General features: G+C 41.4%; 1 protein-coding gene across 1 annotated transcript in view; it reads right to left on the bottom strand.

The window, feature by feature from the left end:
• Positions 1–12,976: 12,976 nt before the first annotated feature.
• The window catches only part of WNT2 (Wnt family member 2), a 48,454-nt gene continuing 42,879 nt past the window's right edge, over positions 12,977–18,551 (bottom strand). The window contains exon 5 of the mRNA XM_007982691.3: positions 12,977–16,159. Within this exon, the coding sequence (XP_007980882.1) occupies positions 15,930–16,159 (230 nt within the window). The 3' untranslated portion in view covers positions 12,977–15,929. The remainder of the gene's footprint in view (positions 16,160–18,551) is intronic.

Genomic DNA, 18,551 nt, shown 5'->3' on the forward strand with positions numbered 1-18,551 from the left:
TCTATCAATGCTTTGAAAAAGTCTACTCTTAGTTTGATTATTGTTCTTTTTTAGACAACTTTACTTTTTTCTCTGGTAGCTTTTTGCGTCTTCTCTTTTTCTTCTACTCTCTACAGTGTCTCAGCAATATGTTTTGTTATAGATTTATTTTGTTAATTCTACCTTGTAGTTACGCTTCTTGAAACAGGGTTTATATATTTCATCCATTCTGGAAAGCACTCATTTTTCCCGTTCTCTGTCTCTTTCTGGGACTTCTAGTATAAGTATATGAGGAACCTTTTCATTCAATCTTCCATGTCTCTTAATCCATTTTGTAGTTTTTCTTTATATCTTGGACAACAGTCTGGGTAATTTCTTTAAATCTATCTCCTACCTACTTCATTAACTTTTTCTTTAGCTGAATCTATTTTTTCTGTTCAGCAGAAAAACTCCACTGAGTTTTTTTTAAAAAGACGTATTTAATCAACATCAAGATCAGACTCTTACATTTAGCGATCAACAACATGTGTACAAAAATAAGGATATTATAAAACTTTTGTTGTAATGCTTCATACTTTCCACAGAACAAAACCTAAAATACCTGTTATATAGCTAGTCACAAATACTACCCTTATGGTTTTTTGCTAATAGGAGTATGTTCTAAAGCATCTCTTTATGTAGGATGTAGATCCTGCCACTGCAGTTGGCTGAGTTCATAAACCTGTTGTAACCTGTAGCTTTCTTGTTAGTTTTCAGGCTTTCCTCTTTTGCTAAGCACTTTTTCTTGGCAGTAATTCAAATCTTCTGCCACTGCTATAGCCTCTGCTGATGCTAAAACAACCATAACCACCTTGCTTTTGTGGTTTGGCAAAGTATTGGCTCTCCCGGTATAAGAACTGGAGCTTGTGCTCTACAGTCTCCTTCCTTTATGGGTCCAGAATTTGAAGATTATTGAAATTGCCATTGTACACTGTAGCTTCCACCATCTCCAAAATTGCTTCCACCATTACCAATACCATTATAACTATCCCCACTGCCATCATATCCACCACCATCATGGCTGCCACCAAAGCTGTCACAACCATTGTAGTTTCCTCCATAATTAAAGTTGCCATTCCCTCTAAAATAACCTCCACAATGACTGCTGAAGTTTTCAGAACCACTTTGACTTAGATAAGGCACTTACAGTCTCTTGCTTAGCCAGGGATTTCCCTACTTCACAGTTATAACCATTCACAGTATGTTGTTTCCGAATGACAAGCTTATGAACTTATGGTCACCAAAGTTTACAGAAGCAAAGACTCTCCTCTCATCACTGCCCCAGTCTGTAATGATTTCACTTCAATCTTCCTATACTGCTATGTATTATCTATTATGAGAGGGATAGAAGCAGTTGCCTGTGTAAGGAAATATTTAGTGGCTGCTTCTGTAGAGCAGGGGTTGATTTTTTTAAATGAAGATTGGGATAAGGGGATGGAACTTAGGCTTAGCCTATAGTTCCATCAATTTTATTGTCCCTAGGAGGTTTACCTCCATTAACAGGATTTCTGCCTACATGAGTCATTATTCAAGAACTTACAAAAAATGACAGTCTTATTTCCCCAACCATTATAGCTATTATAACCCTACTCAACCTATACTTTTAGGTATGCTTAATTTACTCTGCCTCAGTGACAATATTTCCTGCATCCAATGACATAACAATAAAATGACAGTTTGAAAACACAAAGCCCATATTATTCCTCCCCTCACTTATCTCTTCTACCCTCCTTTTACCCACTTCCCCATTAACACTATCTATGATCTAGATATTTAGGTTAAACAAGACCAATGGCCTTCAAAGCCATTTAACATCACCCGTCCAATGAATCCCCCCAATGAAAAAAGCTTTATGTTTCTATACTAATTATCCTACAGATTTTTTAAATTATAGCATTCACAACCACAGAACTAATAATATTTTATATTCTCTTTGAAGCTACACTTACCCCTATGCTAATCTTTATTACCTGCTGAGGTAACCAACCAGAACACCTCAATGCAAGCTCATATTTTCTATTTTATACACTAGTAGGGTCTCTCCCCTTATTATACTTATTTATACTCAATTACCTTAGGTTCACTAAATATGATAATAATGACATTCACCACCCAGGAACTATTAGTCTCCTGATCCAATAATCTCATATGACTAGCATGTATCATAGCTTTTATAGTAAAAATACCCCTATATGGACTTCACTTATGACTCCCTAAAGCTCACATGGAAGCCCCCATTGCCAGCTCAATAGTACTTGCAGTAGTACTCCTAAAATTAGGCAGCTACGGTATAGTATGGCTCACCCTCACCCTTTAGCATTGACTTAATGGCAGAATATTATGCTTTGTTGTTTGGACTTATGTAGTACAGGAATAACTGCTAGAATGAGAATAGAGAATAGAAGGGCCAGTATACCTCCTAGTTTATTAGGAATGGATCATAAGATTGCATAATCTTCCTATACTATTCAGAATAATCTCTTATATGTTGTTCTTCAATGTCTTCCTTAATGCCACAAAGATCTTTTTCATAGGTAACTGGGCACCTGGTCTTTGGTAAAATGTTTAAAAAATATCCCTCTTTGATTTCACAACCCTTCTACCTTGTGTGGACTTCCATTCATGACTGAATCTGCTTGCACCACGGTGGCATATATGACAAACCTAAAGATTCTGGAGTGCTTAGTGTGTGCATCTTTCATTACCACACAATCTGTGTGCATTTCCCATTACTGAAAATGGCTCTTCCATCTCTTATGATTATTTTAATAAAGAGCTTCTGCAGTTCTTTGGGCTCTTTGGGACACTGACTAAGACATGACTGCAACAGGAGGTGACTACTGTGTTTCCTCTGTTGTAGCCACAGGCAGAAAATCACAGAGTTTTTCATATCAGTGGTTATATTTTTAATTTCTGGGTATTTCCTTCCTTCCCTATTTCCCTCCTTCCCTTCCTTTTTTTTTTTTTTTTTTTTCTCAAGATCTCGCTCTGTCACCCAGGCTGGAGTGTAGTAATGCAAACATAGCTCACTGCAGCCTTGACCTCCAGGGCTCAAGCAGTCCTTCTGCCTCAGCCCCCTCAAGGAGCTGGGACTACAGGTGCATGCCAAAACACCTGGCTGAATTTTGTACTTTTTTATAGAAATGGGGTTTTGCCATGTTGCCCAGGTTGGTCTTGAACTCTTGAGCTCAAGTGATCTGCCTGTCTCAGCTTCCCAAAGTGTTGGGATTACAAGTGTGAGCCACCACACCTGGCCCTGGGTGTTCTCTTTCAAACATCTTTTAGCTTAACCTTCCTTCCTTTCCTTCCTTTCCTTCCTTTCCTTTCCTTTCCTTCCTTCCTTCCTTCCTTGACTGAATCTTGCTCTGTTGCCCAGGCTGGAGTGCAGTGGCGTGATCTCGGCTCACTACAACCTCCACCTTCCGAGTTCAAGCAATTCTCCTGCCTCAGCCTGGCTAATTTTTGTATTTTTGTTAATTCAACCTGAGTAATCAAGCATTAGGCAGGGGCTTGGAGAAAACTCTTAAATTATGATTCATACCGTGTCTAAGTCGATACATAATATTTTAGAACCATCATCAATTGTGGATGGACTCTCTACATGACAGAGAAAGAACATTTTTTTGTGACTAGAAGTCTCAGATTTTCTGCAAGAATCTAAAAACTATTTTATTTTATTTTTTGAGACTGAGTTTCACTCTTGTCACCCAGGCCAGAGTAGAATGGTGCCATCTTGGCTCACTGCAACCTCTGCCTCCTGGGTTCAAAAGATTCTCTTGCCTCAGCCTCTTGAGTCGCTGGGATTGCAGGCGCTTGCTGCGATGCCCAGCTAATTTTTGTATTTTTAGTAGAGACGCTGTTTCACCATGTTGGCCAGGCTGGTCTTGAACTTCTGACCTCAGGGGATCTGCCCACCTCAGCCTCCCAAAGTGCTGGGATTACAGGTGTGAACCACCACACCCAGCCAATCTTTTTTCTTTAAATATTATGTACCTTATTTATGTATTGTTCATTTTTAATTTTCTTTTATTGTTCTAAACAGATTTATTTATATAATCTCTCTGTAATAATTTTATTATCTGATATTCTTGGGAGTCTAAGTCTATGATTTGTTTGTTCTATGACTCTTGATCATGGTGGCTTATTTTGTGGTATGTTTTGTAATTTTAAATTATGAACGCAGGTTTGGTTAAATTTTTATCTGTGGGTATCCCCTTTAGCCTGGTTAAAAATATGAGCTTCAAGGAGGTTTTGCCTTTGCATCTGCTCAATCCAGAAAGTTTTTAAAGGTTGATTTCTTGACTAAAAAATTCCCGGCATATACAAATTATGTAAATTCTAACATAAGAATAAGGTGAGAAGAGGATGTCAGCTGTAAATGGTCAGAGGATACATTTTCTCTACTACAATTCTATTTTACAACAGACTAGTTTGTTGCTGATTCCCTGTGGTTGTGGTCAGATTTTTCCTTTATTAAATACATAGCTCTTTGAAGAGTCTGACTGTAACCTTATTTCCTACACCAACGTGGTCTTCAAAACCCAAACATCTAAACAGAAACATTAGTAAACTTCTACTGGGGTACCGAATCGGGTTTTCAGCTTTCCTCTTCATTTTGGTCTTTGGAGCTTTCCTATATTAGAGACTGAAGGTTGGGAGAGTTCACTTATACATTTCAAAAGATGTTTATTTTACTTTATGCAAAATTTCTGGGCATTTGTAGCTGGGGGCTTTTTTGAGAAATATTTGGTTTGCCATATTACCAGAAATATTTATGTCTCATTTATTTCATTTATCTTATTCTATGGTGTTTCCCAAACACTAGGGAAAAATGTTTGGCAGATTGTAAATTGTACCAGATATTTGTTGAATAAATAATTGTTGAATTAAGGAATAAAGCTGAATAACATCCATGTATTTTAGAAGAAATGTTCAGAAGATAGATTATTAACTCCAGGCAGCAGCAGTAAGGATGGGAATTTTCAGCACTGTTCAAAGACAATGAAAGAAAATGATATTTGGAGATGAGTTGTTCCCTGTCATGGGTGTTAATATATTCTACCTAGGGGTCTGACTCTGCTATAGTTGCTATTAGGAAAAAGGCTTACATGTCCAAGGAATAGAAAAATTTCCTTTGGCCATCATCTCACTCTATTTATTGCTCCAAAAGAATGAATCATTTGACTACAATAAAAGTTGATTAACAAAAAAGAAAGAATCAAATTCTAGGCAGGATTAAACTCCCTAGATTTTATTTACTTATTTAAATTACCACCTTCTTCATGATCTCACATTTCTTAACAGCTTTCTCACAGATTAAAATGCATATCTGGGGGCAGTTTTTTTCCCTATCATGAATAAACATGAGTGTAAATCTATTCCATACACTTTTAGAATAATTATAATAAAATTTCTCCACCCTCTCCCCTGACCCCTTGTTTAAGATTTCATTTATACAAAGATTCCCTCATTTGTCTTCACTCTTCAAATATTTATGTGAGGACTTGTCTTTGGTTCCCCTACTTTCTGAACAGATTTCCCTTTTATTAATTTGGCCACCATCAGAAACAACCCCAATCATAAGTTTGGACTAAGTGACCAGTCAATTGGAGGTCAGTGCTGGGAACCTATGTTCATCCCTACTGCACTGTTTCTAGATAACAAGGTATATTAGTCTGTTTCCACACTGCTGATAAAGACATACCCGAGATTGGGTAATTTATAAAGGAAAAGAGGTTTAATGGACTTACAGTTCCACATGGCTGGGCCTCACAATCATGGTGGAAGGCGAAAGGCACATCTTACATGGTGGCAGGCAAGAGAGAATGAAAACCAAGTGAAGAGGGAAACCCCTTATAAAACCATCAGATCTCATGAGACTTATTCACTACCACAAGAACAGTATGGGGGAACCGCCCCCATGATTCAATTATCTCCCACAGGGTCCCTCCCACAACATGTGGGAATTATGGGGGCTACAATTCATGATGAGATTTGGGTGAGGACCTTTTGTTTCTAGAAGCATTATCCAATAATCCTGTATTATAAAAATCTTCCCAGTTTGCCTTATGAAGAGAAAGAACACTCATACTTCATGTTAAAGGAGGCAAAAATCTTATTGTTAATAGATGCCAATATCATATTTATATGTACTTTTTGCCTTTAAAATATTTTAAAATACATCATTACATTTGAAACCAATTCTGGAAAATATTTCTTTGATATTGTTGCTAAGAAAATTCTTCCTTCTTCAATGAGAGGGGAAGTTTATTATGAAAAGTATTTTTAAAATTATTGACATGTTAATTAGACCTGAGTAATCAAGTATTAGGCAGAGGCTTGGAGGAAACCCTTAAATTATGATTCATACCATGCCTAAATTGATACATAATATTTTAGAACCATCATCAACTGTGGATTGACTTTCTACATGACAGAGGAAGCAGATTTCTCATGACCAGAAATCTCAGATATTCTGCAAGAATCTAAAAACTATTTTATTTTTTTTTTTAAGGCTGAGTTTCACTCTTGTCACCTAGGCTGGAGTGGAATAGTGCCATCTTGGCTCACCGCAACATCTGCCTCCCAAGTTCGAGTGATTCTCTTGCCTCAGCCTCTCGAGTAGCTGGGATTGCAGGCGCCTGCTATCATGCCCAGCTAATTTTTGTATTTTAGTAGAGACAGGGTTTCACCGTGTTGGCCAGGCTGGTCTTGAACTCCTGACCTCAAGTTATCTGCCCACCTCAGCAGTGCTGGGATTACAGGCATGAGCCACTGTGCCTAGCCTATTTTATTTTAAGGAAAAGTGCCTGTTGTGTATAATTCAAGTCACTTTCTGGTAGAGTTTTGTTCAATATGTACCTACATATGATTTGCTATCTAAATTTCATATAAATTAAATAAAAATCATAGAAATATTTTGGCCATCCATGTATCCTCATTTTTGCTTAGCAAATATGATCGTTGAACTGGTCGTTTTCAATAGCCAGTTGGACGAATGCTCATTGAGTTCTAATCACAGGAAGCCTCTGTTATTCTAGAAAGGACACTGGAGTGAGAGTTAGAAGACAAATACTTGAGTCCAGTCTGTGCCTCTTATATGCTTATAAGTCTTTCATGACCTGGAGCAAATTACCATATCTGAAACTTGCTTCATCTCAAAAATGAGGATAATCATATCCATATCTAAGGGTGGTTCTAAGCACCAAATCCAATCCAAGTACTTTACAAAGTGCTTGTCAGGCAAAAGGAAAAGTGTTCAGTGTCAGTCCTTCCAGAAGGCTCTGAGCAAGTGTATGTCTGTCTTAGTCACGATTACATTTCCAGTAGGTAGCACAGTGATTGACTCATAGGAGATGCTCAATACAGCCTTACTGAATGAATAATAACTGTTCTTCCCTGAAGATGATTCAGAGTGTCTTGCTCATATCACAGTTCGAATCATGAAGTTTCTTTTGTTTTCCCATGAATAACATCTGGAGGTTGGAATAAATAACCTGCAAATTTCCTTCCAAATATGACATTCTGTGATGCCAGGAATTTTCACTCTCAGGGTCCCGAAGTGTCATGTAACCTCACTGCTCTGTTGAAGTCCCATATCCATATGACAGAACAATAATAATTTTCAGAAACTATTTAATTATCTGTCTACAATATGTAGGCCAGAGGAATCATCTTGACTTGCTCATTCCGTTGGTTCAGAAAAATTTAAAGAAATTTGCCAATGAATGGTTAATAGCCAAAGAAAATATTCAAATTCATTTGTCTGTATAGACAGTCTACTGAGTAATTCTTACTCCAGTTACTAAATCCTGTAGAAGAGGAAAATTTCTCATCTGTGAATCATGATTCTAATAAAATCTCCAAGGGCTGGTGTAAATACTTTTAAAAACACAAGTGCTTATTATTTCATGAGAGTTGCTGAGAAGATAAGGCATTGTTTATAGTTACAGCAATATATAGGAAAGTTAAACCCGTACTCCCTTCTTCTTCTAGTCGTACTTTTAGGCTGGGAATATTTGTCTTGATTAAGCACGATTCCAAAATGACAATTCAGGGTTCAAGGCCTTTCACAAAGTTTCATTACCATTGGAGAATAATGATCCAGATGCCAAAGATTATGTGGGTGAGTAGACTTTTGGAGACACCGATTTAGAGTTTGTTTTCTGTTTTTCCTGCTATTTCTTTGGCTGGTGGGCGACCTCCACTTGTAACCTGAAGCACCTAAACATTTACAGATGGGTTTGCGACGCTCCCCAGCCCCTGCTGAAGCCACCAGTGTGAGCAGTCCAGCTGAGTGAATCCTGGTTGCATCTTCATCATTTAATTATTTGAACTGGGTTTACGGGCAGTAATGTGATTCCTCTCGTCTGTGGAACTTAGGAAAGCCTATGATGCTATTAAAAGAGGACTAGGTGAACTGCCTGGGGAAATCCAGGGCCTGTGATTCAATTTCAGGGGCTTTCACGGGGTCAGTCACTACCCGGAAATTACAAAATCAATTTAAGGGTCCAAAAATAGTCTATACGTTAAATTGATTGTGTTGATCAGATTTTAATCGTGCTCTTATCTAGAACTAGATAATACCATGAAGGAACAGATCACGAGCTATTTGTTCATCCAAGCGGTTCTTGTCTGATCGTTGCTTCATTGGGCAGCATAAAATATAAATTCAGCTTTGCCCATGAATTGTCATGGCAAAGACAGGATTTCTGATTACTTCTGCCAGTCAGTTGTCAACTGCCCCAAATTCTCCAGCCAGCTGGGGTTACCCTTCTTTTTTCCTTTGAGACAGAGTCTCCCCCAGTTGCCCAGGCTGGAGTGAAGTGCAATCTCGGCTCACTGCAACCTCCGCCTCCCGGGTTCAAATGATTCTTCTGTCTCAGCCTCCCGAGTAGCTGGGATTATAGGCATGTGTCACACATCCCGTTAATTTTTGTATTTTTAGTAGAGACAGGATTTCACCAGCTTGGCCAGGCTAGTCTCAAACTTCTGACACCAAGTGATCTGCCTGCCCTGTCCTCTCAAAGTACTGGGATTACAGGCATGAGCCACTGCGCCCACCTAGGGTTACCCTTCTTCTTGTCCACCACCCAGACTGTTTTTTTTTTCTTCTGCACTCTACTTCATTTTCCCTCCAGCATGTGCTGCCCTTTCCCACCCTTTACTGGCACACATTAGACAGTATTTCAGTTTGTTCTCTGCTAAAATACCAGCTGGACCATGCCAGGGGACATGTGGTGGGGCAACTGGCAGTGAGGAGGGGGGTTTCAATGAACAAACTGCAAATGAGACCCATCTGACCTTAAACTTGAAATTCTCTCTCTTCACTTGAAACCCAGACTTTCTTCGTTTCGCAGGGTCTCCTCCTTATTATTACTCTCCCTGCTGACTATCTTGAGAAACTCAAATGTGTTCAATTATTTGCTGCAGAGGTCTGATGTTCTCACTCCTCCACCTTTCCGGGCATATGTATCTTGGGGATTTGGGGTTTTCTGTTTTTGTTTTTCCCACTGAGAGTATTGTGAAACTGAAGAATTCCTAAGAACTCTGCCTCCAGCTTCTAAAACCACATTATTGTTTCTCCTTGTTACCCTTCCATCCTTTGTCTGATTCCCCTCAGTTAATGCCCATCCTAGAAACCCAGGAGCCTCACACTTGCACAGACTCCAGGGACACACAGTGCAGGCCTACAGGAGCTTCCAGTCAAGTCTTAGCCTTTCTTATTCTGCCCCATGATGCTGAGGGGTTTCACAACTACCCCTTTTCCTAAGGATTCCTTTCTAGCAAGCCTGATACATTAATACTAAGAAGCGATACCATTCAACTAATGTTCCCGATGAGGTGTTCCTAACTGAAAGTGGCTTGCATTTGAATAGAGGGCTTAACCCAAAGTGTTAGACCAGTGGTTCTCAACTGGGACCAATTTCCCTCTCACCCCTCCTTCCTTCCCTGGGGAACATTTGGCAATGTCTGGAGACATTTTTGGTTGTCACAGCAGAGTCAAGGGAGTTACTTCTGGCATATAGTGGCTGGGAAGAGACTAGGGTTGCTTCTAAACATCCTACCATGTGTAGGACAGCCCTCTTACACAAGAAATTAGAAAACAGGAAAATTTCATTGACAATTTCAGGGCAAAATATTTGGGGGAGATGGCCTTTGAAAAAAACACACAGACACATGAATCACCACCCCTTTTTATTTTAATTTTTGTATAGGGTCTTGCTGTATTGCCCAGGCTTGAGAGAAGTGGCACCATCATAGCTCTCTGTAGCCTCAAATCCCTGGGCTCAAGCCATCCTCCCACCTCAGCCTCCTAAGTAGCTAGACCTATAGGTGTGTGCCATCACACCCAGCTTATTTTATTTTATTTTATTATTTATTTTGTAGAGAAGGAGGTCTTGCTATTTTGCCCAGGCTGGTCTTAAACTCCTGGCCTTAAGTGATCCTCCTCCTTTGGTCTCCTAAAGTGCTAGCATTACAGGCATGAGCCACCACACCCGGCCAGTCTCTCTTTTTCAGATCATCTAAGTAGGTGCAGGAGTTTCTAGATGGGTGGATGGAATCCTAGAGGGACAGTGTGCAGTCTAACCACAGGGCTGCAATGTGGTGCTTGACGTGCAGAACCCATGCCTTGGTCAGCCAGGTTGCCCTAAAACATAGCTCATCCAGGAGGAAAAAGTGGGGAGGTTGGACTTCCTTTTCCAGAGGAGAGTTTATTTCCATTTTCTGAGCTTTTACTGCTTGATGGAAGTAGCCCCCAAAATCAGGATGCACAGATTTCAGTAACTGGGCAAGGGATTCTGCATGTTTCTCACCAAGCAGAGAAAATGCTATTTCAGCCCAGAGTCAGCACTTACAGGGAATGCAATAATTTGAGAAGTTGATGGGGGTGAGTTAGCTGCTAGGGAAAGACACCGAATTTATAAACACTGACAAAACATGCTAACATTGAGAGAGGGCAAGCACTCAGATTGGTGCACACAGGAAAACACAGGGTGAAAATGTGGCATCATTTCTCAATTTTTAACCTGAGCCTTACCCATCAACTCACAAGAATAGCTATTGAGGCAAGTCAATTGCCTTCCTGAACATCTTTACAAACTTGAAAGATGCCTCTTGATTGAGTTGTTTGAAGTATGGTCCTGAGAAAAGACAAGGGAATAGTTCCCATAACCTGCAGGGACTTCTTTTCACCAGAGGGTTTGGCAAGACTACCATGAGTTTAAAATCACAGAGTTAACACTGAAAATTCACTTTATTATGTTTTGACTTCACAGAAAACATAGACTTGTAAATAACAATAGTTCTTTGTAACAATCTGCATGACACTTTTATTAGCTAGTGGAAGTGGGAGGTTTGGTTAAACAGGAATCCATGTGAATATCGGGGGGAAGAAAGCTAGAGCTGGAACAACTATGATTTAGAAAAATAATAATCATGTTGGGTTTTGCAAATCACCTGTCACCTTGCTGATCCCCAGAAAAATGTAAAGAACATTCTCATGGATGAGTGAAAATCTTCTCTGCCTAGGTAAGGAGAAGGTCAAAAGACGCACAGCTTAGCTGTCAGTTCGCACCCGCGGATTGCTTTTCAGAGGCTCAGTGTGGACTTGACAAAAGCTATTTACCAGCTTTGGAACTGGCAAGGTTTATTTGTTGAGTACAACTCTTGCTCTTAAGATAAGGAAACCCACGCTGAAGTACAGTAAATAGACACAAAAGAATGGTTCTGGTCCATTGGACACCCCTCTGAGCCTTTATTCTGAGAGTCGGCAAGAGGAGAGATGAATGTTTTTCAGCTGAGCGAGACAACAGCCCCGGGCCAGCTTTTAATAACCGAGAAGTAATAACAATACCCCGGCCTGAACAAGCCGGCCAGGAGAGCGCATGCACGGTCATGTTGTCCCTTCTGAGACACCCCTGCTTTAGGTCTGTTAGAGTTGATGTGAGGTTCCTTCATAAATTAATATGGCCTAGAAACGTCGATGTGAAACTGGATTTTCTGACTTTAAAGCTACCTTCTTTGAAAAAGAAATGTAATGCCTCATTTTTTTTTTCAGACTTTGTAATAATTCTAGTTAAAAAACAATACAGTTGTGATCATTTCAAAACACCTCTTGAAATTAATATTGGCTGCCTGGAACAGAGCTACACAATAGGTGTGGACAATCTGAGCCATGGCCTGGGTCCCTGAGCCCGGTGGGCCTCACGATGGCTCAGGAAGTAGGTGCTGAATGTAGGGACAGGGAAGTGACAGCAGGAAGAAGGGTGGGGATTACCAACAAAAGCAGAAAAAGCCACTGGCCCCCACCCCCCACTTTTTTAAGAGACATAGTCTCACTGTGTCACCAAGGCTGGTGTGCAGTGGCACCATCTCCGCTCACTGCAACCTCCGCCTCCCGGGTTCAAGTGATTCTCCTGCCTCAGCCTCCTGAGTAGCTGGGATTACAGGCGCACCACCACCACGCCTGGCTAACTTTTGTATTTTTAGTAGAGATGGGGTTTCACCTTGTTGGCCAGGCTGGTCTCAAACTCCTGACCTCAAGTGATCCACCCGCCTTGGCCTCCCAAAGTGCTGGAGTTACAGGTGTGAGCCACTGTGCCTGGCCTGGAAAAAGCCACTGCTCTTGATCACCAAGCTTGGCCAGTCACCTGGCAAAAGTTACCAGGTTCTTTCCCTCTCATGTCCCCTCCCATCATCTGGCCCCACCCAGATGCCACATGATAGATCCCTCTTTTCAGATGTTTATGTCAATCTGGTGACACCTGGAGAAGGGAGAGCAGATAGCATTCTGGGGTGCCCTATGCCTCTCCTGCTTCCATTCTGAGGCATCTTTAGTCCAGTAACATGCCAGAGCTCTCCCTCATCCCTGAGGGGCACAGAGCCAGAGCTTAGTGTGGTCGTGGCACTGGGGACTAGTGTGCTTGAGCTTAAGTCACTTGAGTGGATAAATCATCTCTTAAGGCAGAGGATTAACTCTTTCAGGCCTTGGGGGGCTACCCAAGAAGCTGAAACTGAATGCTCATTGACAAAGTGTGTTCCAAGAATACAGACAAATATCAGTCAGCACCGTGAACCAACTTAACAGAACCAAATCTGTTGAAGAAAACAACTTATATGCTCAGTCTCAGGGTCATGTGCAGATTATATCTTTATTGTAGAAAACTCCAGTGAACTAGTCTATGTCCTATTGTGGGCACTTTTTCAGATATTGTAGAAAATTAATGGACATTATCTTGGACCTAGAAAACTTCAATTTATAATAAGATTTTCATAAGGAGGGAATTTATAAGGGAATTTCCCAATTATTTTGTTTTGGCTAATTTGTGCCATACATTCCCCTTAAAAGCCTCAGATAATTCAGGGTTTCAGTGTATTTCAGGTTCCTGGAATACTGATCCTCTACCAAGTTTGAAGGCAAAGGAGTTTTAAAATTACCTTCATTTGTTTTGTAATTTTTTTCCCAAACAATAGACATTTCCTCTTTCAGAAGTAAAAGCTGATAGCAGTATTTCATTCTCTCATTTTTCCCTCCTCAGTGGCAGGACCCACCACCACTTGCGATGGTTGCCATTGTCTCCCTTATGGATTAGGACAATTTATGTAGGTTTCTACGTGGATATGCCTCGTCCCCTTGCTACTTACCGGGAGGGATATATCTCAGCATAAAAAGAATGTCAGATCTAAACATCCCAGGCATAAAAAAAAAAAAAAAAAAAACCAGCAAACACCCCATTGGAAGCTAAAATTATTTAAAATCCACTGAGTTAATTCTGGGAGAAACTAGTTTCATTTAATGGATGAAGTTCTACACTATCTCAGACACTCAGAGTGTGGTCCTATTTGTGATGGAGCATTGGGCAATGCCTGATATGTGCACCAATCCCTTCATCTCTCTTGGTCTCAATTTCCCCAAACTGAAGGAAGCTGAGATGTCTCCTAAGATCCTTCCCAATTTGAAACACAGCCTGGATTGATGATTTCACAGTTCATCTAGCAGGAGGAAGGGCTGATGGCTGTGGGACCCCCATGAAAGTGCCTTTGCACTCTCATGAAGGAATTCACACCAACCTTCAGTGTAACTGAAGACTGAGCAGCTGCCCATGTGCCTGGCCTTCTTCACACCAAGTTCAGAGCAGCTACTGTCATTCTACTGCTCCCAACATCTGAATCCATAGGATAAAAGGAGGAAAGAGTCACTTTGGAAAAGTTAGAGAACAAGTTAGGGGTTTGGGAGTGAGGGAAAGGGGATGAATTATGTCATTTTTAAGAGGGCTGGAGGCAAATGTCAACTATGACAAAGTACTCCAGTAGGTTGTTTTCTGCGAGTCTCAGTCTAAATGACCTTACTGTCCAGTATTAAAGAATGAGGAAGCACCAACAATTTGATACCAGATGCATGTAATGAAATATCCTGTTAATGTAGCACTGTAAGGAAATCATATACAGAATAAGAACCAAATTTTTCAAGAAGACGAGAAGTAGTTATTTCACCTTTCTTTCATTTAATATTAAAAAATGGTGCAGGCAGCCCCTCCATTTTCCCTGAATGTCATCTTTTGGCTGATGGCAGAAGCCAACCACTATTTGCATACTGATGCTCCCATAATTACAGTTGAGTCCCTTAAACATAGTCTCCAAGTTACGATTTGTTTGCAATATAATATAGCAGGGTTACCAACTTTATAAGCAATGCTATGTGTCATTTGCTTTAGGCTACAGTATCACATCATCTTGTAAGCATCAAATAAATACAATTAAATATGACAGGTCTTTAAACTGGGCTTGAAGGGTGATGGGCATTAGCAGACGGTGGACGTGGCCGATTTCTTTCAGGCATCTGCTTAATGTAAGGCTGCCCCAGGCATGAGTTAGCTCTGGAAACCTCTCTGTCAGCATGTTAGTTCACCAATCTTGTATCCCCAAAATTTTCGTCCTTAAAGTCATTTCAGTTATGAGATTCCATGGGTCACATGCATAACACCAGATAGGAATTTTATTCTCCCTTTTTTTTTTTTGATCTGTACAGATACATTTCTGATATTCCATCCACTGAAATATTTTCCACCATATTGACCCAATAGTTACAGAATATTGCCAGACCATTCCTCTTCCTCTTAATCCCCTTCAGGTTCTAAGTGAGAAGGAAGTCTCCTTCCCTAAAGATTTTTTATATCAAGGGGACAGTAATGCAAAGCAATCCCTTTCTGAGGCTTTTGCTCTTACAAAGATACAACACACCGCAGTACCAAAGGACACACGTCCCCACCTTGTTACATCAGATTTTAATATGGCAATAAATGCCTTGAAAAATACACATTTTAAACTTAAAAGTGTATTGAAAGCCATTCTTCTCCAGGCAATTACCAATTACCCCTAGGGGTGGTAGCTGTAAAATCACTTGATCAGACAAAAGTCTTGGTCTTTTCAAAAATTAAAGTTAAGTCAGGGGCAGTTGATTCTGCTTTCTTTACTGTTCCCATCAGAGAGAAGTATGGAATTTCTAAATTGGGACCATTTGTGGGAAGACATTGAGAAAGCTCCTTTGAGGCACTCTTTTTTCTGCCTGGCCAACTGCTCTAGAAAGAAGAATAGTCGAGGTGGATGGAGACAGTGGTCTGGGCCCACCACCCTCCCGGTTGAACAGCCTGTCATGCTATTTCCAAAGAGAACTCACCAGGAAGGGAGATGACCCTAGAACGCCGGGAGATGGATAGAATAGGGTAGGTTTTAGGTGCAGCATGTGGTCCCTTATCCTGGGGCCCCCAGAGAGGAAGAGGGGCTTCTGTTGAGACAAAGGCCACATGCCTTAGGAAATATCCCCCCAGAAAGAACCTGAAGGTCCAGGGTTCTTGCAGATCCAATGTAGTCCTTGCAGAAGGGAAGGTGGATGGTGACATCTGCTGGGGTCATGTGGGGGTTGTCCAGTCAGCATTCTTGGGGGCCTTGCATGTGTGCACGTCCAGGGCCTCCAGGCAGTCCTGACAGCGCACGGCGCAGCACCAGTGGAACTTACACCCACACTTGGTCATCCGGGTGACATGGGAGGTGTCGTAGCCTCTCCCACAGCACATGACTTCGCAGCTGTCCATGCCCCGGGAAGTCAGGTTGCACACACGGCCTGCTGTACCCAGGGAGCCTGGAAGACAAGCCAGGGAGTGTTACTGAAAAGGTCTGGGTGGAATCCAATATGCCTCCGGAGGAGGAGTCATGAGGTCCATCCGCTAGGACAGAGCCCTGGCCCGCTCTCCCTACAGCCTGGGGCTGTTATACCCATTCTGTGGGCCCATGCCATGTGTGCCAGTCCCACTCCTCAGCTGCAGGAGTGCAGTGGTGCTGAGACGGCCGAGTCCCGAAAAGGTGAACATGAAACTTTGGATTTCCTTGGACACCCTGAATCCAGCTCTCCCACTTCTGAGTTGGATAAACTTTGCAGATTATCCTTACCCAGCCTTGAATTTAAGGACCCTTGATCAAGTAGAGCCAGATCAAAATAAAAGAAGGATCTATCCTGGCTCTCTCTCCCTACATCAAACCACATTAAGGAAGCAGTGACCAAGGTTAGCTCTCTTGAAATTTGTCAGGGCATGGAGCCCTGAAAGGGAGGCAATGTTATTTCCCTAGACCTGATTACACTGGCTTATTAGAAAGAGATAGAACTCTGGTTCTGAAGGGGAGAAATGGGCATCATTTTTGTGAGACCCCGAGGAGGGAGAAAGGCCCCACCAGGTTTATCATATTAACTGTCTCTTCTGCTGTAGTCTAGCAGGACATATAGATGTGTGTGAGGTCCTGGGTGAAGCCAGGATTCCAGGCCTTCAATAAACAAAACTGGCATAGAAAATCTGCTAGGAATTACCAATGGAACACTGTCTTAGTTAATCATGGTGATGTTTGCTAAATGGCAGTCCATATTTAGGTATTTGTTTATGAAAAATAATTTTAAAGCTAGAAAGCCTATTCATTTACTCTACTCTTGGGGACACACTCAGAATTCTTTTATAAGCACAGTATCAGTCAACAGAACGAAGCGTAGTAGACATTTTGGGAGAGTGCTGGGCTTACCATGATCCTTTCTACTTCCTCCCCCACAGAGATGGGCACCTGGCAGCCATGTTGTATAACATCACCCTGTTCACTGGTGACCAATGATTGGATCAGGGGCAATCAGGTAAATTCCCTGAAGATCTGTGATTTTGACAGAGATGGTCACTATTGCCACTTAAAAACTCATTTGCTATTGGCAGCTGTACACCATGGTAAGACTTGAGGAGGTCCACAGAAAAATAGAAATGAAGCAAATGTACAGTGACAGTGAAGACAAGACATGGGAAGAAATGCTGCCCAGATCCTGAACTATTTTCTAGTTCTGCTTCCATTTCTCCCTGAGGCCTGGCTGCATTCTAATGCTTGAGTTCCTAGAGACTCTGTATCCTTAAAAGAAGCTTCCCCTTGTGGCTTAAACTGTCCCAGTTACTATTGCTTGCTATCAACATTCCTACCTAATTGATAAACCTAGAGAAGCTAAACTCTTATTTAAAAAAACAAAACAAAACAATTTATATCAGGGTGAAAAAGACAGTGACTTAATCCATTTTGAGTTTCTCCATCATTTAACTAGGAATCTCTTCCTTTTGATATCTCTGACAACGCCTCGTGACTGTCTCTGTTTATCACAGTCCGCTCTGTGTTGGAATTATCTACAGAAATGTCATGTTCCCCTGCCTGTTCAGGATGACCAGGGAAGCAGCAAGGTTCAAGCAGGGCATGGGGTCAAGAAGAGGAGAGGGTGGGGCAGCGCTTGGTCAGAATGATTGGCAGCAGAGAGCAGGAAGACTGGCCGGGGAACTTCATGAGGACAGGAAGGATGGCAAAAGGCTGGGGTCAGGGTGGAGGGTGGGTCAGCCAGGGATGGCTCCGAGCTTGCATCGTGCTGAAGAAGCATGGGGTTAGAAGAGGCAGCAGCTCAGCTTGGATTCCAGGCAGCCATCAGGACAGTCCTCAAAATTTACTGATTATGCGGAAAGGACTCACTGCCAAATGCTGCCTCTTCACAGCACACCCATTATTTCATTCAGTAAACATTTAGTGAACACAAACATGTGTAAGACACTGTGCCAGCTGCTTGGGGCTTGGGGGACAAGGGAGAATAAAATAAATAGGACCAAGTTCCTATTCTCAGTGAACCCTCTATAAGGCGCAGAGATAAACATGTAAAGAGAAACTTCCACTACTTTGGGTTGTCTGATTTGCTAAGGACCTACTGTAACCCACAGTACAGTCATGTGCAAAGCACCACAGCACACAGAGCTCAAAGACGGTCAAATGAGGTTATTTAGAGCTTGAACAATCAGGGTTCAAATCCTAGATTTGCCATGTATCAACTGGGTGGCCTTGGGCAAGTTACTTCAACTTGTTAAGCTTCAGTTTCCTCCTGTGCAAAACTGGAATAAAAATAGTTATTTCATCATAGAGCTTTTGGTGAGAACATAATGAGATAATGCATGAAAGCACCTGGCATAAAATAAGAG

This window comes from Chlorocebus sabaeus, chromosome 21 (genome assembly GCF_047675955.1).
Source record: "Chlorocebus sabaeus isolate Y175 chromosome 21, mChlSab1.0.hap1, whole genome shotgun sequence".
Classification (NCBI taxonomy): domain Eukaryota; kingdom Metazoa; phylum Chordata; class Mammalia; order Primates; family Cercopithecidae; genus Chlorocebus; species Chlorocebus sabaeus.